General features: G+C 44.6%; 1 protein-coding gene and 1 long non-coding RNA gene across 4 annotated transcripts; both read left to right on the forward strand.

Moving 5' to 3' along the window:
• Window positions 1–491: 491 nt before the first annotated feature.
• Window positions 492–4,421, forward strand: LOC116217962. The gene is made up of 2 exons (XR_004162622.2): window positions 492–965; window positions 2,876–4,421. It is a non-coding gene; the product is annotated as an uncharacterized LOC116217962 (long non-coding RNA).
• Window positions 4,422–6,812: 2,391 nt separating this feature from the next.
• Window positions 6,813–24,765, forward strand: sec24b (SEC24 homolog B, COPII coat complex component). 3 transcript variants are annotated; one of them, XM_031587265.2, is made up of 24 exons: window positions 6,813–7,084; window positions 8,221–8,883; window positions 9,016–9,174; window positions 9,828–9,953; window positions 11,885–11,968; window positions 12,699–12,859; window positions 13,528–13,709; window positions 14,177–14,279; window positions 14,769–14,895; window positions 15,620–15,729; window positions 16,164–16,276; window positions 16,603–16,721; window positions 16,883–16,938; window positions 17,165–17,371; window positions 17,625–17,748; window positions 18,129–18,287; window positions 18,615–18,788; window positions 19,119–19,229; window positions 19,721–19,896; window positions 20,837–20,974; window positions 22,169–22,273; window positions 22,503–22,595; window positions 23,882–23,985; window positions 24,400–24,765. In XM_031587265.2, exons 1-24 carry the CDS (start codon window positions 6,991–6,993, stop codon window positions 24,512–24,514), a joined length of 3,603 nt encoding a protein of 1,200 aa, XP_031443125.1. In that variant the 5' UTR covers window positions 6,813–6,990; the 3' UTR covers window positions 24,515–24,765. The 3 variants fall into 3 exon arrangements, with proteins under 3 accessions (XP_031443125.1, XP_031443126.1, XP_012689384.2); XM_031587266.2 differs by having other exon boundaries at window positions 14,772–14,895; XM_012833930.3 differs by lacking the exon at window positions 9,828–9,953.
• Window positions 24,766–26,932: the final 2,167 nt, after the last annotated feature.

A 26,932-nucleotide genomic window follows, 5' to 3' on the forward strand; every position in this document is an offset into this window, starting at 1 on the left:
ATAACAAGACAAATGGTGTTATTCAGGTAAACTGTTTTATCTTTCCTATCTAAACCCTCATCCCCCTACCCAACACACACACACACACACACACACACACACACACACACACACACACACACACACACACACACACACACTATCTCTATTCAAGTCCACCCACAAGTCACACATTTCCTCTTAAAAATAGTATGTGCTGTATTTCTCACAGATCAGATCAGGTAAGTAAGCAGTCAGGGTGAATGAATGGTTATAGGGGTTAGACCCCTCCTCTGCTCACAAGTCTGCTAACAGGATTAGCCTGCTCACCTTTCCCCCTTCTGCCCTTATAAGGAGAGGGGTCTGTTCTCTACCCCCTCTTTATGCCTCTCTGTGGAGGTTGTTATAGTAATACCCCCCCCCCCCCCCCGACTCATTTTGTTTCTCGCTCCAGTGCACAGAGACACATACACGCTCTTTCTTTTTAATAGACTTGCATAATTACTGCTGGAATGTGTACGACTGTTTGAATGGACCTGTTCCATTGGATGCCCTCCATTTCCGTGCTTAGACTCTCAAAACAGGACAAAAACAATTCTCACTCAGAATTTACTATAACGAGTTTGGACACGTCTGTAATGTTTCTGAGAGGAACTTTTAATGTTACAGAGACAGAAAGCTGCACACAGGGAATCATAAAAATTTCAGCGGCAAATCCATCTCTTGTAAACAATGCCAAAAAGGGATAAAGGAAAAGGGAGGGAGAGAGAGAGAGAGAAAGAGAGGGAGGAGGGGGATGTGCATAGTGCATCAAGTGACGTGAGGGGGTGTTTGATGGGAGGGGAAACATTTGGTGGGAAGAGAAAAAGAGTGTGCTTGAAATGAGCATGTCAGACTGAGAGATAAAAAGAAGGGATATCTTGAGGACAAAGTCTTTACCAGCAGAGTAAAGAGGAAGTCATACTCCAGGGGATTCAAGTTTTCAGGTAGGCTATAGTGTAAAATACTCCAAAATGGTTCCCTTTTGTTTTGCATTTAGGTGGTTGCTATGCCAATGAGAGGAACAATCATGTATAGACTGTCAGTGTGGTGAAATCATTTCCTTCCACAATGACTTAGTGAGTGACTAATTATTTCCATAGTAAGTCAAGACACTGTGTTTTTAAGTCATATGTGAAGTTATTGTTTGATTTATTTAAAAGATTCCATTACATTCCCATAGAAACATTGGCTTCAAGCCAGACAAATCCTTCTGTTACTCTCAGACGGGTGCAAAGTAACTTGAGCTTCTTTTTTGTTGTGTGGGGTCTTCTTCATTATCAGACCACAACTGCAGCTGGGGCTTCTTGTTTCAATCATTGTGCTGGAATTTTGTTATGTTTGTTTTACTCTAGAAAAATAGAAGTGAATCATATGCAAATAATCATTTCTACTGTTTGGATATTCATTTCAGGGTGGTAAAGTTATCTACCCCATAGTAGAAGAAAAGTAAATATGAGCAAAGAACTGGAAAATATAGATATACATAATTATAAATAACATTTGATCAAAACAAAACAGTTTTACACTTGTAAATACGTTTATTTGCCACCTTTCTTTTCTAACTCTTGTATTAGTCTCATATCCACAGATTGGGTCTGTTTTTTTTTACGTGATCACACCCATTTTAGCTGATGCATCAAGAAAAATGCCCACAGGCTGTTTAGAGATGTGTCCAGCTTTTCTTGGCTGTCACTCTCTCTGTTTAGAAGGGCCCACAGGTTTTCAAATGGGTTCAAATCAGGTGTGCAGGGGGGCCAAGTCACCATTTTACCACCTTTTGACTCTTTGCTGGCTAGCCAATCTGTGGCGTCTTTGGGTGCATGGGCTGGAGCACTGTCTTGCATCAGTATCATGGACCTTTTGAATGATGCTGTCTTTTTCTGGTACCACTGCTTGAGGAAGGTGGCCCCCGAAAACTGGTAGTAGTTTTTAGTGTTCATTTGCAATCCACCTTCCACTCAAAATGGTCCAACCAATTCACTTTGGACAATACCAGCCAATGTCCTCATCCCTCCCACACCATGGCCGTGCTTCAGTTGAACTGGTGTGTGATGTCGATTAGCAATCCACCCACGGGCCCTCCCTTTAGGTCCATCCTTAAAAAAAAGCCTTTGGAAAATCTGTCTTCATGTTTTGTTGAGTCCATTCTTGATACTTTTGCTTGGGTTTTAAAGAGAGGCTAGTTTTCCGCCCTCTCGGGACCTTGCCAATCATGCAAATCACTTTGCACCTTGTACTTCTGAGTCAAGGAAGGTTGCAATTGTGGAAGATGAGGGCACTTGAGGCCAAACCATTCCTGGATACTCTCTGTTTAATTTTTCACAAGTATCTTATGGTTAATTTGCAGTCCTGTGTGGTGATCACGATTCAACACGACTTTTCCAATTTAAATAGTTTTTCATCCCTCTAAAAGCCAGTTAACTATTTTTCGCCTTTTCATAATCTGTCAGGTCTCTTTTTTATCTTATTTTCCAGCAGCAAAAAGCTGCCCAATAATAATGCACACCTAAATTGAATGTGTTCTCATTTTAAGCCACATCCTCTCTCAACACAGAAATGAAGTAACCTAAAAATGTCTTTGGTGAATAATGAGGTATATATGGTTTTCAGTTGAAAGAAACGCTCTTGGAAATGCTATTTCATTATAATACGGACTTGCATAATCATTATGTACACAATGTCTTTGTGTGGGTGGTAGGGTAGAATAAGATTTTCATCTATCAAAAAAATGTAACAACACAAACAGCTAATTATTACTTTCAAAACCACACTGTGATTTCATGTTACCTATTGTAGTGAAACAGGCAAGGTTCTGTTACTGGACCTTTCATCATTCTGTTCTGTGTTCCCATAGAAGCGACAATGCTAATTTGGAATCCTACCTTGATGTTGCTGAGGCTTCCAGCCCTTCTTCTCTGTCTGTCAGGGAGCTTGTCAGCCCTTGATGTTCCAATTCATGTGGTTTATGGTGACGATGAGGAAGAGACAACGACAATGACACCCAACAACAAACACTCTGATGTCACCAGAGTCACTGTAGATTACAAGATATGTGACTACGACCTTTGTGTGGCCCAAGAGGAAAGTTGCCAGGACATTGCAGCCAAAATGGGGTGCCTGTGTCCAGGGATCACACTTGAATCTGTGCCTCCTCACCCTCCACAGGTCACAGGTGTAAGTCTGGCAGAATCTGGGGGGGTTATCGTCCAATGGTGCGCCCCCTTCTCCTCCGTGTCCCAGTATCGAGTCACTACGGCAACGAACAATAACGAAGACCAATTCCAGGTCTTTGAGAAAATGTTCCGCAATGCAACTCTTGAAGGTGTGAAAGTGGGCCAGAGGGTCTGTGTGCAGGCCATGAACAGGGCAGGCACCAGTCCGCTTTCTGAGGAGTCCTGCTCTACATACAGGCCAGAGAAGCATGCAAATACACCCTTGGTGGCAGGGGTTGTTGCTGGGGGAGTAGGCTTCATTTTGCTCCTCTCTGTGACCGCACTCGTCCTGTGGAGACGGAAGGCATGCTGCAAGGGCAGAACAGACAATGCCCAGGGCCTGAGAAATCCATCTTTCAGTACTGATGGGACGCTGTAGCCTGGATTCTTACAGGCCAAAATCACCACAGGAACGGGAAGTGGATTTTGTAAATCTGATGACTCACGAGAGCGATATGTTAATCCCTGCTTGTAATAGTCTTGATGCCTGCGGATTAGCCTGTTTTCACTTGAGGGTTAGATATTGTGGTTGTTTGAATGTTTGTATGTTTTTCAGAGGTTGCTAAATTTGAATAAGAAACTAGTGCTACTAATAATATGTACTACTAAAGGTGAGAGCCTGGAGCTCCAATGTGTTCAATTTTTGTGTATTACAGGGTATAATTTAATTGTACTGGATGTAATGTTAGTGATGAGCAAGAATAATATAAACAGGGAGGTAAGCGTGTCACATTGACAGAGCATGGGGAAATCTGATAAATGTGAGACCAGTCCTGAGGCGTTGAATGTTGCTTTTGAAGACTGTATGCAAATAGAGAATTGATTGAGTCACGGTTTCATCTACCCAACCACGATGATAAAACCATTTTTTTCAGGGGTGGGACTGCAATGCCTAGGTTACGAAGGGTGGCTTAGGCAATGGTGTTACACAACCACAATTTACTTCTTCTCAGTGATTTTCCATTTCTGATTTTAAACAGTCAAACACTGAGTGAAATTGTTTAAATAGGCATTTTATGTAAAACATGGACTTCCAACATCTTAAGAATAATGCTGCTAGATATTAAGCTCTATAATTGCATGTGTTAAACAAATGAGTCCACACTATTAAATGAACTTCTATCTCTGATCATCTGTTATATTTTTTATTGATATTTTTCCTCTAATAAAAAGAAAAATATACACAAATTGGGGTAATTTTGATACTGGATGTTGTTAACCATAATGTCATGGTAAAGTAGAAGACTGGTATTTTTGCCTTGCCCATAGCCTCAAGATCAACACAGACAAATGCAGGTATTACGTATTACTCAGATCAACTTTATTCAGTGTATGTTGTGGGAGTGTTGAGTGCTGACTCTTTGTCATCATCCGGACCAGTCCTTACTGCTTACCAGGGGCGTTTCTAGGATTCAAAGAAAGGGGGGGCTTAGCCCCAAGGGGAGTGGCATGTTTGCGCGCTGCAATTTTTTTTTTTAAGGCCCATTTGGGGCCGCGGATATCCATTGTTTCAGACAGTTCATAGATTGGTTTAATCAGAAAGAGTGTGATTTTGCTCTGTAGTTTTGCTTGCATTCAGTATAACACAAGAGACAGAATGACAGGGTCATAGTGAAATTTGACAACACAAATATACCAGCTGTGGTGAAATGACCTGTTCTGAGCACCAAAACTGTCCTGTGGGTAGCTCTTCAGCTTAACCTGTCTGGGCCCTGTGTCTTTTTCACCTAAATCATTAGTTGCTGCAGCTGCTTGGTCTGTCTCTTCCTCTCTCTGACTCTCTGCCTCAGCCTCTCCTTCTGCATGACCCTTTAAGATAAGTTCAAACATTGAAACATTAACTGATCGAAATCCAGAAGCCAATTTTATGACTTGGCATAAAAATATCATGTAATAATCTAGTTTAGGCTAACCCTTGGAGTAGCCTAGGCCTGACAACAAATGCCTATACATTTCTACCACAGTAGAAGAAAATTAAAATTTCCTTCTAGACCTGTAGACCACTAACCTCCATCACACCGGCTCCTTCAGTCCTGTCAATCTCCTGCTTCTCTCTCTCATCTGACTGGGCGGAGCTACCACCTCTCCTAAAGAATGTTCTTATATCCATCTGGTCAATGAATTGGATGATATACCGGTACAATAGCGTTATGAGGGACACTATGACATTTAGTTTTCACTAGCATTAACTGATTATAAATAACAACATTCTATAGGGACTGATAATATTGTTTTGAAATACTAGAGAGATATATCAATGCAAAGAATAGAGAGATAGTTATTTCTTGTATTTCGAATTCGCTCGTTCACACTCTTGCTAACTGGTGACAGTTTCTAACAAAGTAGCAAGCTAGCTTAGTTTTAACATAGCCCACTACAATATTCGCTTTCATTTGCCTCATATCAAGTAAACCTAAAGCAGGTAACACTCGTTAACAACTACAGATAGCCACATTCTATAACTTCTTGTACTTACAATTTCACCGTGCATAATTTACTTTGAACTCCTTGTATATAATACTGGCTGTCGTTGACGAGAGACGGTACTAGTGCCCGGGGTTTATATCGTAAAGTATGATGAAAGGCTATTGGAGTATAATTTGAAGGGGGAGTAAACATACAAACCAGAACGCACGCATATAGGTAGCATGTTAGAGTTATAATTAACTTGTCCGTGTGAGAAACAATAGTTTAATTTTTTTTATTAAAATTTTTTTTAAGCCAATAATGCCAAATGATTTGGGGGGGGCTGAAGAACATTTTAGGGGGGCTTCAGCCCCCCTAAAATAGGCCTAACGACGCCCCTGCTGCTTACTCACTTGGTCACGTGTTCATTTTCAGGTTGTAATTTCAGTGAGAACTGTGCTGGTGAGACATTACAGCCAAGCTAATTAAGGGTATGAGAGACAGGTGATGAAAGATTTGAAATTAAAAATGATTAATTAATGAAAAGGCTAAAAAACTATGATGAGAGGTCAACACAGTGGTTATCCTTGATCTGTTAAAGCAGGGAAAAAAGCCCTTCTGAGGAAACTGCCACAAGGAAATAATGCCAGCACTATTGCTATATTCAAAATCCAAAACGGAACTGATTGATTTAAAGGCTATAAACTTTAAATAAATATGATAAATCCAAACAGGGCCTAAAGACAACATCAGGACAACATCAGGACAATTGTCAGGGTGGGCCAAAGGGTCCAGATGACCCCGGCCCAGGGCAAGGTAAAGGATTATAGTTGACCAACCCTTAAATGGGATCAAATACGGCAAGGGGCCCAATTCGGAAATGTTGTCCATAATTCATAATGGCTGGCCTGGATAACTTACAACAGATCCAAATGTGCAATCACAGACTTTCACAGGCCTATGCATGTTTTCACGTGTAACTGCATGAAGCTTACACCATCTCTCTTGTTCTCTAGCATATGTAGGCTACATAATATATGCAATTATAGCTAAATTATTATAATTACGATTGGCCTATTCAAGTGCATAGGACACTGTCAGCAGTAATTTTATTGCATTTCACGCATATCCCATTGTTGCCTTTTATTTTGAAGAGCAAAATGAGCTCAACAGCGCAAGTGCCTCTCTTGAGCTAGCATAGCAGCCGAGCAAGTTGGTGGGCTCATCCACAGCCTAGTTGTGAGGCTAACCTGATAGCTAGGTTAATGGGGAGGTATCAGCGGTGACAACCCTCCTTTTCCCGTCATACCGTATGCATCTTTTATCGGCATAGAACTTACTTGGCAGAGAGATGTCGGCGCCGGGCTACACGAATTTGAACACTTCTGTCAATTACAGCTTGAACGCAACCCAGAATGGTGGATCGGCTCCTCCGTATCAGAACGGTAAAATAGCCCGTAGTTGTGGAGATTAAGGCCTTGTTAAATGCATGTTGAGATAGCTGGCGAGGGAATGTGAGCTAGATAACGAGCTAACTATGGAGCTATCTCCCTCCTGTTGTTTAGAGCATTATTACAGCGAGTCTCTAGAATAGCTGACAGTTATTTTCATACCTGAATCTGATATCACCATGGTCAATCAACCAAAAATATAACATGTTTAAAATCACTGTTTCAGTCTGTAATCCTTTAAATGGGCATATAGCCGTGCTGGATACGTAGCCATTCTCAGCTAGCATCATTGAAAAGCCAATAGATTTGACAATATTTGGCTATGAAGGTTGCTAAGCACCCTGAGTTGCTGTGTCGTTCGTTGACGGTTAGCTGCATTTGCGAATACAGGGGTACCACGACATTACAAATATGAAGTCAAATTAGGGCATCATCTTGCGATGGTTACCCCGAAAAGACTACTCACGTTAACGTTAAGTTAATTAAACACCAACTGTTAACGGTAATTGTGACAGGTGTATGTTGGCTAGGAGATGCAGTGCTAGCTAGACAGTGCCCGCTAGCTAGGCATGGCTAAGTGTCACCGCATTTTTTTTAAACCTAGCCTCGGAAAACAGTGTATAATTTGACAATCTTATCATAGATATGGGGATAACCTATTAAACGCAGTTGTTGTCAGCCTAGTTTTCTCCTAAGATAGGTAGGTTAATGTGGCTATCACCAGCTAACAGTCGGTATCCTACAGAAGTTAGCTAGCTGTACATTTATCTAGCCTTGTTATGCCAAGGGAATTAAAGCAAAGCTAATTGAGGAAGAAGTCTTCTTGAAGGGAACAAAAACGAGCATGCTTTAGATGGTATAATCTGGTATATAATGGTGCCAGCCGTGGTTCCTGCTATATTCGTGGAATAAAGATGCAAATAGTAACGTTAGTATAGCTAAGTTAACTGATTGTGTAGCCAGGCAGCTAAACTCAGCCAGTCAGTTGCCAATGTTGATTTAACCCTATTAATGTTATTTTGTGGTGTGTTGCACTGTGCAGACATGAAGTAATAATGATAATAACAATAGTATGGGAGGAACAGTGGATTATCCACAGATGTATTAAATGGCAGAACCTTCTTTTGCAGGTCCTGCGCAGTCATACCCCTCAACGTATCCAGCATCTGGCTACGGAGCTCCCCCTCAACATTACCCCTCTAGCACCGGACATTGTGTTCCAGCCTCCAGCAAGACTCCCATTATGAACAATGATTACGCTAACTACTATAGCCAACATCAACCCCTTTTGCCACCTGCTGCTGGGGCAGTTACAGCCCCCTCATCATATGGGGTTCCCCAGGGATCCCTGCCTCCCTCGCAACCCTACAACACAGCCAACCCCCCAGCCTCTGGAGCGCCACTGTATCCAGCAGCATACCAGCATCCCTACACTATGCCTTCTGCCTATTATGGACAGCAGTACCCAGTGTCCCAGGCGCAGTCGCAGCAACCAAATCTAATGGCAGTGTCCAGTGGCACAAACAACGGAGCTCCTCTATACCCCATTGTGTCATACCCCTCTGCTCCGGGGAGTAGCCAGTACGGCACACTCCGATCTTCTCAGGCCCCCATGGGACCCGGACCTGTTTCGGGGCCCAATGTGATCGTGCCCCCTGGCCAGGCTACTGGGCAGTCCATGTCCATGGGGAATGGACCTATTCCCCCCTCATCTGCCACTCCTGCTCACCAGGGCTATGGAACGGCTACTCTTTGCCAACAATCAGCAACAGTTAATGGACAAACAAATGCACGTAAGTATCTGAAGAATTGGTGAATGTGTGAGTGAATGAATGAATGAGTCACGAAGTGCTAGCTAATTCTGGGACACTTTCTGAGACGCTAAGGAAATTCTTCCTGTGATGTGCTTGTTTTCTTTGTGGCAGTTCAAACCCAAACAATGCCACACTATGACCAAAACCTCCATGGCCATATGACCTACTCATATGGAGGGGTACCCCCCACGACACAGGGCCCTGACGGGGATAGACCGCTTTCAGGGACCCCAGCCACCTCAGTACATTCGTCACCAGGCCATCAGCCAGGTAAATATAATTAAAGTGCAACCTAATTAAGTGCAATTTGTTTTAAGCTGTGCATATGTGTTCAAAATTGATCAAAGATTTCAGCAATTTCTTCACAAATGGACAAACTATGATAATGATTAGTATGTTAATGCTGTTAGGGATAGTGTGTAACCATTAATCTAGTTCCATAAATAGAGTCCATTGATGAATCATGTAGAGAGTGTGTTTGTGTGCTTGCCTGTCCATACACCTGTCCATACCTGGCCTTCAACATGTAGCATATGAGAGATACTTTCACTACTCTCTCACTCATAGTGTTTTCATACCATAATAGTGGGTCGAGTTTAGTGTGCATAATTTGTTCAGCCTTCATCCATGGTCTTGGATGTGTTTCTGGCACTATTCATGTTCACTCTCAACTTTTTTCTTGGCATACTATTAATCTTTGCCAAACTGATGATTAAACAATTACCCATGAGGTTACTGAGCTGTCCTCAGCGGGGACAGAATGGCTGGCTTCCATGTGTGTGAATATGGACCTCTTGGCCCACCTGTAACCATGCTCACTCAAAGCTCTTGCATCTTGTTCTCTCTCTACCAACCCCTCTTCTCACTGCGTAAACCCGCTCTGCTGTGACCTGTGGTCTGTTTGTACCTCTCTTTTCCCACAGGCCTGCCTTACAGATATGTTACAAATAGTGGGGTTAGCTCCGCCCCTGTCGCAGCCACCACGCCCGCTGGCCAGTCCTCTTCGAGCTCAGAGGATGAGGACGATGAAGATGAGGATGAGGAAGCAGGTCGGCTTCAGCTTTTACTCTCCTCCCCCCTCCCCCGATCCCTCTACCACCCTGCCTCATCTTTCTTTCTCCGCATTTACCCTTACCCTTCACTTACCCACCATACTTTCACACTACATAAACACGTTCTGTGTCCCATACCACCTTCGCTCTCATTACTGCACCCATTGCTTCCGTCCTCCACTGACATTGCCTTGTTTGCTTGCCTCCCTGCCACCACTCCTGTTACCATCTCACCAAGTCCCTTCCTCCATGCTGTCCATCTCATGTCTGGTTCATGCCCACGCGCGGTGGCCCTGGGCAGCTTCCCGCTCAAATCATTGCTCCATCGTTGCCAACATGACTGCTACAGCAGGCCTTCGTTTTCAGTCATTTTTCTCCCGCCTTCTGTTGTCAAAGTGTTGGAATGGGAAGTCTCTTGTGGGGCAGGGATTGTGTGTCTCAAGACAACAAAGTGCTCAAGAATGGAAAGAATCTACATCAAGAATCTGAAGGAAGAAAAACCTAGTAGTGGTTTCCCACAGCTCATTCAATGACTCACGCTGAATACACCCTCCTTTCCAGCAGAGTTTCAGCCTCACACTGGATCCAGCTGTTTTTCCTCTAGTTGAACTCGCATATTTTTAGAGCAAGAAAAGCATGAGTAGCTCATGTGGAAAGTCATCCCACAACCTCTCGTCCCCAGTGGCCCAAACAGAAACATATTAACACACAAATCGCGTGGGGTTGGCTATTCATCCCATGTCTTTTCCATCCAGTGACGTTCTTGGGCTGCACTTCGGGAGAGCGGGGGTGAAGTGTTATTGCACTGGGAGTAGGGGCAGTGGGACCTCAGTGGGGTGTGTTAAATTTAGCCTGCTGCTAATGAGGCCCTTGTTCTGAACTCATCAAGCAGCTCCCACTGGGACTAGCCTCCAAACACAGTCACGTCGCCCCGCTCACACTCACCCTAGTTTAATAGTCATAAAAAGCGTTTGTTTTTGGGTTCCTTCACACTCCATTGAGTTAAAAGCCTCCTGACCCACTGGCTATTTAATTACTGCATGTACTGCTGTAGGGCAGTTAATCCACTGAAGTGGCAGGTTTAGCCAGGGATAATCGGAGCTCAGCCAATGAGCAGTCGTCTCTCTTATGTCTAGCCTTTCTCTCTCTCTCACCCTCCCTCCCTTATTCGCTTTCTCGAACCTTCTGCTGGCCGCTCTAATGACGTAGTCTCAGCTCCTGGGATACACACATGCACACATGCGTACACATGCGCATATCCACACAAATCATCCACACACAATTATTGGATTAAGGAGCTCCACAGGTCCACAGGTGCTCTGAGCTATCAGGGAGGGGGCAGCATTGGGCTGCGATGTCAGTATAGCTGCCCTCTCTAGCCCCTCGTCAGCCTTACAGAGAGAAGGCTGACAGGGCTTCTGTGTGGAGGATGGAGGGTGGCAGCACACCACCTCACCACCTGCGTGTCTCTGCCTTAGTCCTGGATGCAACCAAGGCCCAAGGCCACTACAATGGCAGCCTGTGGTTTCCTTTTGTTAACTTTTAGTGTTCTTTATTGAAAATAATGCATGCAGGTGTTGGCGTATGTGTAAGATTGTGTCTGTTGTATAAGTGTTTGTGTAATCTGTATTTATTCATAAGATTTGGTATGGAGATTAGACAGTAGGTTCTGTGGTCAGTGGATCTGAGTATGCATTTCTAACTCACAGTGCATCACATCGGTGCTATTGTGTCTTAATGTGTTTGTTTTTTTTGTGCTTGTTTTCCATGTTTAATGTGTGTTTCTATTGGTTGGAGGGATGCATCTGATTGTATGGCTTTGGTTGGATGTGGGGTTTAATATGGTGTGTGTGTGTGTGTGTGTGTGTGTGTGTGTGTGTGTGTGTGTGTGTGTGTGTGTGTGTGTGTGTGTGTGTGTGTGTCTCCAGGTGCAGACAGCTCCTCCAGCACTACTGGCAGTGCCTCCCCAGTGCCCAACAGCTATGAGTCCCTGGAGGGTGGGAGTTACACAGGTGCCCTCACACTGCTATTTTTGGCCTTCTGTTTGTTTTGTCGGTCATGTCGCTCTTTCTCTAAAAAAATATTGCACTCATTCCATTTTATGCATAGCTGTGGGGATCACCATAGAAGACATCTGTATTTACAAGAACCCAGTGGAGATTATAATGACAGTGCAAGACAAAGATAAAATCTTACCGTGGTCTCGCATAAAAAAAGTTGTGCATAAATTGTAGGAGTGGGGATTGCTACAGAGGCAATGATACAATACTATCACGATATATGGGCCACTAAACGGTATTGTTATGATTCTTCGCATTTTACAATACAGCAAGTATTGCAATACATTGCGATTTATTGCTCCCGTATATTTTGTTCCATATGTTGGGAGCCGCTGTATCGATATAATATGGGGGCGAAAAATATTGCGACACTTTTTCTTCTGCCACCTCTAATAAATGATGCACAAACACTACCATTACTTCTGTCTTCCACTTCTTTTCTGTTCTCTGCGTCTCTCTTCTACTATCACTGTTTACATTTGTCTACAAGCAAAATAAGCTGACATTTCTGTCCGTAAGCACTTCGAGGTGCACTCAGTGCATGATTTATTCAAAAGTTGTTCTCATTATAAATATGGTTCTCTCTCTAAATGCAAAGCCACCCCTCTCTCTCTCTCTTCCTCTCTCTCTCTCTCTCTCTCCCCCCCTCTTTCTCTCATCTCTCTCTCTCTCTCTCTCTCAGACCCAGCATCTATTCCACCCCCTGGGGATCTGTCGCGGCAAGCTCCCTTTGGCTACTCGTACCCGGCCATGCAGCCCAACTACATCCAGACAGCTCCCAGGTCAAATCCCGCCCCCTCTGCTACAGGGTACCACGCGCCTGGGTACCAGGACATGTCACAGGTGAGCTGAACTAGTCACAGCTCAGGTCTGACACACACACCGCAGGTATGCATCAGATCAGTCCATTTCTACAGTCTTCACTGGTGGGTATCTTAATCAAGGGAAAAGAGGAGTTCTCGGCAAGGTTCGTTTACAGATGACAGGCCCTTGAAAGTTAGGGGTGGTTGGTGTGTTTAAAAGTCTGTAGGAACTTTGTGCCAAGTAGTTGTTCAATATTAATCAAAGACAGGCTATCAAAATGAAATGCTGCTTTTCTGATGAATAACTTTTAAAGTTTTATGTACATTTGTCTGAGAACATCCTTCAGCTTACCCATAAATAACAAGCAGCCTGGAGCTGAATGTATCATGTGTCAAAAAAATGCTAGTCATTTGACTTTTTAACGGGTTTCTAAAGGCCTTAAATCAATAGTGCCTTTATGGTCAAGTCATGTGGCCACATATAATCTCAGCAATAATGCAGTGACTATACCAGAAAGTATAAATATAAATATAAATATAGTTTAAATAAAGAGACCATGAAGCCATTCAAGTATTAATAGGCTTTAAAGTATTAAAAGGCTTTCTACAGTTTCTAAAGTTCTGTCTGTACTCGTCATGAATGCATGGCACTGTTAATGTCTGTAGTCGAGGTTTGTTGTCATACTAACCTCTTATTCTGTGTTTCAGCCTTTCCCCAGCATGTCCCAGCTGTCGGCGGCCCTGGGCGGCCTGAGTGCGCCTGAGCTGACGGTGGACAGCCTGCGGCCCGTCAACCTCCTGCAGGAACGCAACATCCTCCCCCCCACCCCCACCGCCCCTCCTGAGCCCAACCTCAGCACCGACCTCAAGAATGTCAACTGCAGCCCTGAGTAAGTGTGCCGTTCACTGTGGGCCTCTCTCTCTTGCTCGCTCTCTCTATCCTTTTCCTTTCTCTTTCTCTAATGCATGCTTGCTTTTGTATATCATTTCCAAAGAGCACTTCTACGCTCACGCTTATCTAACTGTTCCCAGTGCCTCTGCCGCTAAGCTCTGCTCTCATTTACAACATACACTACTAGTACATGGTGTAAAATACCCACACATGGTCATTTTAGAGGAATGCCATTAAGCCACTGAAACACAGGCACACACACCCCAGGTATTAATATATATGATTCACCTGCTACTTTTCCTCACACACAATGGCCCTGGTTTGGTCACCCATAGGAGCCCGTATCAGTCCATTTCACTGATGGAGTAGGACTGCAGCCGTCCATTAACAGCTTCAGGGTGCTTATTTGAGGTCTCCGCCTTTTCTTATTTTCTTCTTCCGTCTCTCTTCCTCTTGGTCTCTCAGCACGTTCAGGTGCACACTTACCAACATCCCCCAGACCCAGGCCCTGCTGAACAAAGCCCGGCTCCCGCTAGGCCTCCTGCTGCACCCCTTCAGAGACTTGAGTGTAAGTTTGCCGGCTCACTTTCACGAGAACAGTTGTGGTCCACTTTCACGACATGGCTCTAGAACAGTTGTGGTCCACTTTCACGACATGGCTCTCAAACAGTTGTGGTCCACTTTCACGACATGGCTCTCAAACAGTTGTGGTCCACTTTCACGACATGGCTCTAGAACAGTTGTGGTCCACGGTTAGCTTGATGAACAAAGATATATAATGGCAGTGAATGATCTTGTATCTTATACTGGTACATAAAGGCCTTTTGTTGTCCAATTTGGCAGCATGAATATAGGATGACAAGAAAAACGTGTGTAATCTGACTGACAGTTTCATTGTGGGGTTATCCACAAGTGTTTTTTTCCCCAAAAAACTGGGACTTGCCTAAACAGAAAAAAAAAAAAAAAACATTCGGCCATCTAAATCATCTCCTCCACTGTTGTGATATCAGTGTCCGAACTCTGAACTCTTTAAACCCTGTCCTCTGCTTCACGGTAGCAGCTACCAGTTATCACCTCCAACACCATTGTGCGCTGCCGTTCGTGCCGGACCTACATCAACCCCTTCGTCTCCTTCCTGGACCAGCGGCGGTGGAAGTGTAACCTGTGCTACAGAGTGAATGATGGTGAGCTGCTCTGAGCTTCTTTTCCTCTAATGCAGACAGACGTTTCACATCTGCTTGTGTCCTTGTTGGTGCTGGGCTGGGGATTTGGTCTTGGCTGTTTGCTGTTGAACTGGGAGTAGTTAGTATTCTGGAAGGTGAGCGTGGTGGTACCGAGAAATGACTGTTTTCTGATGTGTAATGGCTGTAGAGCACATGCGGCGGCTGTCCTCCATTAGACCATTTGTTCACCACGTTTCGAGTTTTTCTATTTAAACACTTTAAATGTGAGTAAAATAATGTTGTTGCTGTTTTAACCGCAAGGATAGTCTGCTGTCTGTTGTTGTTCTGTTCTTTCCTTTACTTATTTATTTTAGTTAAAGTATTTTTAATATATGTGGGTATTGACTACTATGTCACTGTAATTAAGGGAAGACTTAATAATGTAAAAGTCAATGTTGTACAAATCACTCAAGTGGAACCTGTTAAATCCAGTCACTGCTTTAGATGATGGCTCTCTCAGTGATTTGCCGTGTTCCTACAGTCCCAGCTCTGTAAATGGGAAACAAATCTAGCGGCTTGGACTGAGTCATGAACAATCCCAGTTAATTAACACGGTGGAGGGGTGTAATTTGATTGGCTGTTGAGCTCAAATATCAACAACGTTTTTTGCGCAACTGAATCACAGACTGCACCTTTAATTTCCGAAGCAGAGAAGTGTGACGAATGGATTGTTGATTTCTTCCAGTTCCGGATGAGTTCATGTACAACCCAGTGACACGCTCTTACGGCGAACCCCACAAGAGGCCCGAGATCCTGAACTCCACGGTTGAGTTCATCGCCTCCTCAGATTACATGGTGAGTCCTCTTCGTGTCTGGCTTGCTATAGGGGGCCCGTATGACTCAGAGCGGTGACTCATCAAGGTCCCTCGCCGCCACTCTAGTGCCACATGGTTTTTCTTGTGTTTCTCATTCATTCATTTTCATTTCATCATCATTTGTGGTCCTTTACAGCCATGAAATAATCCAGATCTGAATGTACAGACCCTTTCATATACAGCGTATCACATCAGGGTGACTGATTTAAAAACTACTCTTACGTAGCAGCCTGCTGGTTGAATGAGGTCTGCTCGCTAATGAATGTTGTAATGGTGGAAATCTCAGGCCGCAGGTCTATGTTTAATTGGGAAAAGCTCACGTTGTGGAGAGAGACTTTTTCTTCTCTCCTCACCTCCACAGTCGTTCATTTTTCAAGTTTTAATTTCTTACTCTGCCGCCCCTCCTTCCTCTAGTTGCGGCCCCCTCAGCCTGCGGCCTACCTGTTTGTGCTGGACGTGTCTCACAATGCTGTGGAGGGAGGATACCTGAATGTCTTCTGTCAGTCCCTGCTAGAGAACCTGGACAAGTGAGTACACCTCTTCTAAACCCACTCCTGAGAAGATCTCTGTCTGATGTCATTTGTTGCTGACTCCTCCTAAAGTGTACCCATGTTGGCCTAGTGGTGTGAGTAATGTCAGTAGCATGTGTCTGGGAAGGAATTTAACAGCATTTCCCCCACAAACACGTATGTGGAAATGATTATTACAATATCTGATTCTGCCAACCCCTATTTTGCAGTGCACACAAGTATATGCTATTTATTATGATCACGAAGAACTGTGTATTGTTCCCTGTGTCGTGAGATGCCTACAAAACATAAAAGTGAAATGAAATGTACTGAATGTGTTGTAGGTTGCCAGGGGATACCCGCTCGCGAGTGGGCTTCTTGACGTTTGACAGCACCATTCACTTCTACAACCTACAGGAGGGTCTTTCCCAGCCTCAAATGCTCGTGGTCTCAGATATTGACGGTATGTCACAAAAACATGGATTGTTTGTTTGTTTGTTGTTGTCCCGGCTCTTTATCTATCTTATTTTGAATGCATTTGCTCTGGCACAAGCTATAAATCTCAAGTCTTACATCGTAATATTTACAATGCCGGTTAACCTTAACCTTTGTTTTGTTTTGTAGATGTTTTTATTCCTACTGCTGACAGTCTACTAGTCAATCTGAAGGAAAGTAAGGAAGTAAGTTTATTTCAAGAGTTCCTCATATTGCAACGACCATTCATGTTCATACATGTGGATGGATGGGGGGGGGGGAAGGGACATAGTAAGAAATTAAACTTGAAAATGAATTATACTGGAGATGAGGAGAGAAGAAAAGGGCCCTAATTTTTTATTTTTTTTATTATTATTTCCTGTGGACCTGTTGAGCTTCATTCATGTGTATGTATTTTGCTGTGTTTCCCAGCTGGTGAAGGACCTGCTGAATGCTCTCCCCAGCATGTTCACCCACACGCAGGAGACCCACAGTGCCTTGGGCCCGGCACTGCAGGCCGCCTATAAGCTCATGTCCCCCACGGGCGGCCGCGTGTCCGTGTTCCAGACCCAGCTGCCCACACTGGGGGCCGGGACTCTGCAGTCGCGAGAGGACCCCAACCAGAGATCCAGCACCAAGGCAAGGCATTGTGTGCTACCACCACCACCACCACCAACACCACTACTGCTACTGCACATGTGTTTATATCACAAACATTGGCCGGCCGTGGCTTACTATGATCCTTAGTGCTTCACATGTGAGCCAGTGAAATGCTGTCATGTAACGTTTGTGTTTGTGTGTGTGTGTGTGTGTGTGTGTGTGTGTGTGTGTGTGTGTGTGTGTGTGTGTGTGTGTGTGTGTGTGTGTGTGTGTGTGTGTGTGTGTTTTGAAGGGGGTTAAGCACCTGGGACCAGCCACTGACTTCTACAAGAAGCTAGCCCTGGACTGCTCTGGCCAGCAGATTGCCGTGGACCTATTTCTACTCAGCTCTCAGTATTCCGACCTGGCATCATTAGGTACCACCCACTGTAGATAGTAGGGTATCATATAAAATGTTTAAACTGAACATTCACAATGTAAATAGTATTTACCAGAGACACACAAGGGACAAAGTGACCCGCTTTCTGTTAATTCTCAATGAGTTGATGATTTACAGCAACAAGAGTAAAGCCTGTGACGTCAAGGGTCCCAGCGAGTTTGCAGTGTTTTGTCCCAGACATCTACTTAGTTACTAGCTAACGTTAGCTGGCCAAAAGTGAACACATATCAGTAATTATAAAAATTACATTGTGATGATAAAAGATTTTGTGATGATAAGAGACTCGTAAACATTGAGCTAAACAAGTTTGCACAATAGTAACCACGACTTTCTTTTTTTTCTTCTCTCTCTCTGTAGCGTGTGTTTCCAAGTACTCTGCGGGCAGCATCTTCTACTACCCCACATTCCACCACGTGCACAATCCAGCCCAGCGGGACAAGTTCCAGAAAGATCTGCAGCGCTACCTCACCAGGAAGATTGGCTTTGAGGCCGTCATGAGGATACGCTGCACTAAAGGTGGGCTGCCCTTGTGCAGCGTCCATCCACCAGATATATTTACATATGCATATATTTATAGCCCGCATAGAAATATACAGAATGTTTGAGTCATGCAAAGATTCAGTTATAATTAAATGCATGTTCCGAGCTTGTCTAAATGTGTAGAGATTCCCACTTCGTCCGCAGTGTAGTAGCAATCATTGTGCGTCAAATATATCCCTGTGATCATAAATCTATTATTATTTTATGCTTTCCTGTTATAATTGTCTCTTAACTTGATATAAAAGTGTCCATTTCTTAGTGTTGGCTGTCTAACATGTTTGTTCATGTCCTGCTGGTTAACAGGCCTGTCCATCCACACATTCCATGGCAACTTCTTTGTGCGGTCCACTGACCTGCTGTCTCTGGCCAACGTGAACCCGGACTCGGGCTTCGCCGTGCAGATGTCCATCGAGGAGAGCCTGGCCGACACGTCGCTGGCCTGCTTCCAGGCAGCGTTGCTCTACACCTCCAGTAAAGGTGAGGAGGAGATCTGTGTAGAGCCGTTTAGATAAAGGAGCTGGTGCTGCCACCTGCTGTCAAAAGCTGCGCAGTACACTTTGCAGCTGAGTCCACATTAGGGATTGTGTCAGTAGATTGTTGCTTTTATAATGCTTGTTGCTTCTTACTTGATTTGGTATGTTTGTGTTTTGTACCCAATTGTACCCATTTGAGTGGTGCTGTAGTAATGTAGTTTTTGTCTTTCTGTTGGTTAGTTGTGTAAACATGGGAGACATAGAGTAGGAATGAACCTGCATAGCATTGTGAATAAAGGAGTCTGGGTGTGTTTGTGTGCTGTGTCCCCGGCAGGGAAGAGACGGATCAGAGTGCACACCCTCTGTCTGCCGGTGGTCAGCCAGCTGAGCGATGTGTTTGCAGGGGCGGACGTTCAGGCCATCACGTGCTTACTAGCTAACATGGGTGAGTGGAAAAACAAACAGACAGCTCTGTGTGTGTGTGTGTCTGTGTCTGTGTCTGTGTCTGTGTGTGTGTGTGTGTGTGTGTGTGTGTGTGTGTGTGTGTGTGTGTGTGTGTGTGTGTGTGTGTGTGTGTGTGTGTGTGTGTGTGTGTGCACGTGTTTGCAGGCGTTGTGTGAAGTGGACATGGCCAGACCACCCTCCGTAACTGCATATTTGCACACTTAATAGAAAAGTCAATGACCCGTCAGAGTGCAGTCTCATTCCTGCAATGGTCTGTCTGTGTGCAGACTCTCTTTGGAGCTGTATGAGCTTTGGGTTCTGGTTAATCATTCACGGAACTCAAATAACTACTCCCCCTATATGTCTGTGTGTGTGTGTGTGTGCGTGTCTGTGTGTGTCTGTGTGTGTCTGTGTGTGTCTGTGTGTGTCTGTGTGTGTGTGTGTGTGTGTGTGTGTGTTTGTTTGTCTGTCTGTGTCTGTGTGTGCACGCAGCCATTGACCGGTCGATATCGTCAAGCCTGACAGACGCGCGGGATGCGCTGTTGAACGCGGTAGTGGACTCCCTGGCGGCGTACCGCGCCAACGGCTCCAACCTGCAGCCCGCCGGCCTCATCGCCCCGGCCTCCCTGCAGCTCTTTCCCCTCTACGTGCTGGCGCTGCTCAAACAGGTGGGAGCGCTCTTGCTCACGGCCTCGCTTCTGCAAAAACATTAGATCGCATCGCATCACAAACACTGTCAGATCTGAACGTCTTGGGGCAATTGCATTGTCAGTTTGCATTTGTCTATCTTAGCTGCGCTTTAGAACGGGACTACTTCAAGCAGGAGTTTCAGGAGTATAACACAGAGCTGTTGAACGTGATTGCTGTGTAAAGCAAGCTTGGGTTCAGCTGATGCGCTGCTACACCGTCTGGAAACTGGAACTACAAAACCCAGACCATACAATGGTACAAGAATGGCATGATATTAATGATATCAATAACAAAGTTAAATCCACGCAAATATCAATACGCTATTATTAAAAGGTTGGGAAAGGATATCCCCACTAAGGATGGGCATGTCAAGCAAAAATAGTATTCCATAATAGCTGGGAACTATTAGACTATTATTTAACATGGGCTATAGGTTAAAGCATGGGTGCTCATGACACAGCAATGGGGCTCAAGAAGCCACGTACTTCCACATCATGTGAGTTTATAACCGTGTTCGACTCTAGAACGCAGCTATGCTAACGACAGAGCAATCGCTCCCCTGAGTTTTGTCTAAAAGAGTTATATCCAGAGTGTCTGTAGATTCAACTCGTCAGTCCAGTTTTAAGGTATTCAGATGGGATCTAGATGAGGGCTTAGAGGTATTCTGATGGAATGCTTTGCTCATACCTGCCTGTAATCGTCCCTCTTTGCTCGCCTGAATGTATTACTCCTAACATCAAGTGAAGTATATGTATATATGTATGTATAGGGTTAGTGTTAACTTGAGCACTTCTTAATGAAACAGGTAGCACACTCTGTGATGCACAGAGCCATTTCCAGTTGACCTGGTTTATTCACTCCCATGATTTCCCTTCCTCCTGGTTACCCTGTCTGCCACCCCTCTCCCTCCTCATCCAGAAAGCCCTGCGCACTGGCACCAGCACGCGCCTGGACGACCGCGTCTTCAACATGTGCGACTTCAAGAGCCAGCCCCTTTGGCACGTCATGCGCATGGTGCACCCCGACCTCTACCGCATAGACAGCCTATCAGAACAGGTGGGAGCTGCCAGGCCTCTGGAAGACTTCTTATGTCAATACTGTTAAATGTTTTGCATTCAAAGATGTGTTCACCCCTAAGGTAGAGAGATTGTGATTTTTAAAGTAGTCACATTTGTGAAACTAGTCAAATTGTAGCTATGTTTTATATTTTCATGCTAGCATTTAGCAGTTGCGTTCACCCTAAAGTAGAGAGGGGTGATTAATGTGTATGCTTGAGTACCTAATTTGATTCCAGGGGGGTGAAAGCGTTTAGGACTCAATTGAAATTCATTGCAATTTATACTGGCAAAGACTGCACAACATTGCTGCTTGTGGTGGTTTTCATGTATACTGTCACTAGTAACGTCATGTGTGTGTCATTTGTCAAACCACATTGTACATCTTGGGGCGTGGACAATTGCATAATTCTAGAAATGGAGTGATCGTTTCCAGAAAAACATGAGTTTTTTTTTTTTTGTACATTCGGGGGAAACCTGGTCAGTACTAGTACCAACCCCAACCGATAAAATATTTGCTTGTATCTATTTTTTTTTATATAAAATGAATTGTTAAGCTGTTCGTGTAGTAGCCTAGTCTCTTATGTGACAGACTCGATGGTAGAGCCACCCTTGAGAAATCTGTCCACAACTCACAATTGCAACATCAGTCACAACGACATTTTTAGTTCTTAAATTAGCATCCCCTGATTAACGAGTACTCAATGTCAATGTAGGAACTTGAGAATTGATGAGGCTGCTCAGGTACTCGAGTACTCTATGAAACCCCTATTGCATCTTGCATTTAAAAAGTGCAGGTCGTGTTTGAAAGACCTCGAATGTGAGCACACTTGCAAATCCTTGTAGAGTTCTGCTGCACCAGAGTATAAATCTCTTTCTATGGGACATGTAGCTGGGAATTGTGCACAGCAATCAAAACAATGCAATGTTTTTTAAGTGCTTTGGTCACAGCATAAACCAGCATGTTGCATAATAATAAGGCTGTGTTGCTCCGTGTGGTAATGTGTTTTGTTCTGAGGCTTCGATGAGGTTATAGTGAGGAGCGGTCAGCACATGCTGTTATTGAAAAGCGCTCCTCAGACACTCTCCGTAGTGGAGGCACACCCACCTCCCCTGTGCCTGAAAGACAAACACAACCTGTTTTCACATTTTTATTTATTTTGAATCACCCTCCCTCCCTTTTTTCCACCTGCAGAGGGCACTGCGCCTGAATGACACTGTGGTTCCCCAGCCTCCCCGTCTGCAGCTCACAGCAGAGAAGCTGACAAGGGATGGAGCTTTCCTCATGGACTGTGGCAATGTGAGTAACCCCCCCACCCCCCCAAATCCCTTAACTAAAATGATAAGTGAAAGTTAGACAGTGAAGTGTCAGCAAAATGGCATAGTCAAAAATGTCATGGTCATTTAGCACTGCATGAATTGTTTGCCGGTGTTGTAAGTTTGCCAAACTTGGCACATTGGCCAAAACGCGTATGATGATACCTCAAATCAGGAGTATTTAATGTCTCTCCTGTTGCCTCCTCTCACAGGTGCTTTACCTTTGGGTGGGCAAGTGTTGCAGTGAGATGTTCATTCAAGACGTGCTGGGCTGCCCAAACTATGCGTCTATTCCTCCTAACATGGTAGGTCACCGAGCACTAGGCTTGGGATCGTGCGTTTTTCATGCATAAATTGTCCCAATGATTATCGATCTTTAGTGACATTTTTTTCAGATAGAAGGATATAGGTATCTAAGCTGTGAAGGCTTACCGATTTGCAGTGTCATATTAGTGCCACTAGATGTAGCCGTATTAGCTTGTATTTAACTTGATTGGATGAAAAATATTCTGCACCGTATCACCTTTTGTGCTCAGAAGAGATGGTGTAAAATAGCTTAGTCTGTTTGAATAAACTGTCGTTTCATATAATCGATATAAGATTGAAATTTTTATTATGTATTACATGTTTGTCGACCCTTCTCAGAAGGCTTAGAAGGGGCTGACGCACGCTGCTGATATCTTCATACGTATTTGTCAGTTAACACACATTAGTGAAGTGTGAGCAACAGGGTTGCCTACCTTAAACTCCAGTTTCATTTCCTTCAGCATGTTTGGATAAAAGGGACTCTCCACCATGTTAAACGGCTGCATATCTCTACAAACACCGAATATTCATCGACCATAACCTAAGCCTAATGAACCTGAAAAAAACATCCACCATCAGCACAAAAGTAGGGGTGAGAGAGACGAGTGAGGTAACTTAAATACGATAGAAGGTCTAGATTTTATATTGCCCTCTTGTGATATCCAAAACTACATTAAACAGACGGGTGACTGAATTCATTGGAAATCACACCTCAAAAGCATATCGATACAATGATGTGCCGATCAATAGTCAATATGTTGATCTTTTACTACATTCCCTCTGATCACCCACTCTAGTGCATTCTATGTGTAAACACTGGGATCCCAGTCTCACAAGCTGTGGGTGCTGTTATTATGTCTCAGTAGCCTGTCTTCAAGGCATTTCTTTAGGATTTAGTGTCAGGGCTTTTATAGCACACTGAGGGAGATGTAATGTTTGTTTTAGTAAGGATGAGAGTCTACAATATAACACTGCAGCCTCTAGAGATAGAGTGTGTGTGTGTGTGTGTGTGTGTAGTTGGGGTGGACTCATCGTGAACCACATATTTCATCCAGCCACTGAGGAGGCCTGTGGGTTGTGTGGGCAGACGCCATAGTCGGATATTTGGGATATTTGACATTCAAGACCCACACATTTCCTCTCGTCGTACTGGGGCACGATAATCTCGAGACATGGTTGTGAAAACAGAGGGAGAAGTAGGAGAGAAAAGAAAGAGTGTGGTAGAGAGGACAGAAAAGAAAGAGTTTGGTAGAGGTTGAGTTTTTGTTTCTCTGCCTGTGGCTAGACGCAGATTCCTGAGCTGGAGAACCCGGACTCGGAACAGTTACGCACGTTCCTGTCGTGGCTTCAGGAGACGCGGAGTTTCTGTCCGGCTCTCTACGTGGTGAAGTACGTCCCCTGTGTGTTGTGTTTGGTGTGTGTTGTGTGCATGTGTGTTGTGTGTGTGTTGTGTGTGTGTGTGTGTGTGTGCGCGTGTGTGCGTGTGTGTTTGTGTGTGGTGTGTGTATTGCAGTGGCAGTGTATGTGTAGCGGCCTTTGTGTGAGGATACATGCAGGTATGCACATTTGTTGTGTGTGTGTTGAGGGTGACTGCATTATAATGCAAAATCATTTCATTATTTAAACACCTTAGTGGGGTTATGCAATTCCCACAGAGGGAGAACCTTCAACAAAAATAAAAGGCATTTTCCATTGCAATTACTTCTCACTCAAATCTCCCACAAATCTCCTTCTATTATTTTGTCACGCAAGACGGCCTGCAGAATTCCCTGTGTAAACACGCTCTGTGTATTTCCCTCTCAGGGACGAGGCCTCGGCGAAGAGCGGCTTCTTCCAGCACCTGGTGGAGGACCGCACTGAGTCGGCCTTCTCCTACTACGAGTTCCTGCTCCACATCCAGCAGCAGATGACCAAGTAGATGGCGGACTTGACCTGGAGGCAGAGGCCACCCATGCACACACCCCCTCACACAACCCCCCCACCACCCACCTGTCCTGCCCCCACCTCCCCTTCCTCTGCGGCGTTTGAAATCCTAGTTGACGAGGCACATGTTTAGCAGGAAGCCCCTTCTCACCTGAGGGAGACTTTAGAGTAGGAGATTGTTGGTGTGTGTGTGTGTGTGTGTGTGTGTGTGTGTGTGTGTGTGTGTGTGTGTGTGGTGTGTGTGTGTGTGTGTGTGTGTGTGTGTGTGTGTGTGTGGTGTGTGTGTGTGTGTGTGTGTGTGTGTGTGTGTGTGTGTGTGTGTGTGTGTGTGTGTGGGGAGGGGAGGGGAGGGGGAGACAAGAAGAAGACAAGAGACAAGAAAAACGAAACCCTGCCAATGACTTTGTTTTTACATTGTTGATGTTTTTGTTGTTGAGGGAAGTGGAGATGGAGGTGCAGCAGATGGAGCAGCGCTCTGGGCCAGTTCACTGGACCTCACCCTGCCACGCCCCCCGCCCCCCACCCCCATCATGTTTCCTTCATTCACTTCTGTTACACAAGCTCCCACCCCTGTACACTCACCTGCTACTACCCCCCCCCCCCCCCCCCCCCCCCCTTTCCAGAGGAAACCTTCCCTTACATAAAACCCCACACCTTCCCACCAGGACGTGACTGAGGAAGGAGCGATTTCCTTACACCCCCCACCTTCCAAACACTCCCGGTAGCACATACCTAAAGCACCTTGTCTCCTAGTTCTAACCCCTCTCCCCCTAAACCCTACACATGCTTTTCACTGCCCCCCACCAGACTATGCGATGTTCACATTATTTTAACACTTTCTAACTTATTTGATTTAGTTTTTGATTGTTTGTTTCTCTATTTGTTTGTTTTTCGGACACATGTTTTTGCATACACGAGGATGGGTTTTGGGGACGTAGCACATGGCACAGGGGAACATACAAAAAAGGGCCCATCTCTCCTCTAACCCACTCCAGGCCCTTTCCTCTCTCCCCCCCCCCCCCCCCCCCCCCCCCCCCCCTCTCTGCTTCACCCCAACACATGTGCGTTGGTCTCTCCAGCTACAGCACTGTCCCTGTCAACAGCTCCAGATTTTGTTTTCAGAGACAGACACCAACAGAAATTGCGACCCACTTTGTAACTCGGAACGGGAATGAGGGACAAAAAGAAGAAAAACAGAACATATTTTATGTGCTATAATTTATGACCAGCTTATTGATTAAAATGGAAGAAAATGTATATTTTTGGTTTTTATTGATGTCCACCAGTTTTGGATCCTTGGAAATTGAGGATTAATATTTGTGTTGATAGTAACAGGGGATCATGTCACTGGAAAGACATATTGCAATCAAACAGCAGTTGGCAGCAGAAATGGGCCATGGGATCAGAGCATGAACATGCCCTGTGGGCTTAACCACATATGTCAACAGGAGGTCTTGACAGGAAGACAATGACTCATGAATCATGTGGATAGTTATGGGAGGATGTGGAGGATACTTGGAAGTCATGGTGTAAGTCACTCATATGTATTAAGAGTGGGAGGGCTAATGTTGGTGATTAATGATATCGCCATGACAACATTACACTATAGATGCTTGTCTAAAAATGGCTGCAGTGGTTCCTTTTTGAGGTTTCACCACAGTATTGTGAAATTCTGACAACAGACAGACAGACGCGTACCCAAGTATCTCAGAAGTTGTGTGGGCCTGCTCATGGGAAGACCTTGAAGATCGCTTGTTGCTGGTGTCTCTCAAACTGAAATGACCTCAGCGAATCACCAGCCACAAGCTCCTACTGGAACCGTTTACTACAGGAACTTCCTCGAGAAGGCATGTCCCTTGGCAAATGGGTTTTTCGTGCGAAACCCCACCTGCGCTTAATTAAACGCTAGGATAATTACTACACCATAGCTCCCGGAGTCGAACATTAAATACTCCCATGACCGCTGTATGTGCGTTGAGGCCATAGCACTGCTTCCACAGCTTAAATAAACTGATAAGCAATACAGGGTTTTGTATATTTATATATTTATTTCCCATCTGACATGTTCAGCGGATGGTATGCCCACTGATTTCTCACAGATGGTTATCAAAGGAAAGCCTCACTTTTCTATGGGGCTGTTTGGTTGAAAGTGCTTGTGGGTAGGGGAAAGCAGTGTGTCCTGGGATTATGCCTTGTTTGCTTTGACTTGAACAAGGAAATTGAACAGATAATTTGGACTTGTCCAATGCTCTGACAAATACTTTACAATTACACCCCCTCTACCCCCAGCTGATGCTAATAATATACCGGACCCGGATCACTGTTACCCCCTCCCTCTGCAACATTAGTCTGTCTAAACGCTGACACAGCATTTAGGGGCAAAACAAATATCTCCCTTCCCCTGTGAAAGATA

The sequence above is a fragment of the Clupea harengus genome, chromosome 20, assembly GCF_900700415.2.
Source record: "Clupea harengus chromosome 20, Ch_v2.0.2, whole genome shotgun sequence".
Taxonomy (NCBI): domain Eukaryota; kingdom Metazoa; phylum Chordata; class Actinopteri; order Clupeiformes; family Clupeidae; genus Clupea; species Clupea harengus.

Bases quoted from the DNA above. Each gene is read 5' to 3' on its own strand.
- sec24b (XM_031587265.2), top strand. From the start codon at position 6,991: ATGTCGGCGCCGGGCTACACGAATTTGAACACTTCTGTCAATTACAGC. The intron at 9,954-11,884 runs GTCGGCTTCAGC...GTGTGTCTCCAG, and splicing joins AGATGAGGATGAGGAAGCAG to GTGCAGACAGCTCCTCCAGC. The intron at 12,860-13,527 runs GTGAGCTGAACT...TCTGTGTTTCAG, and splicing joins GGTACCAGGACATGTCACAG to CCTTTCCCCAGCATGTCCCA.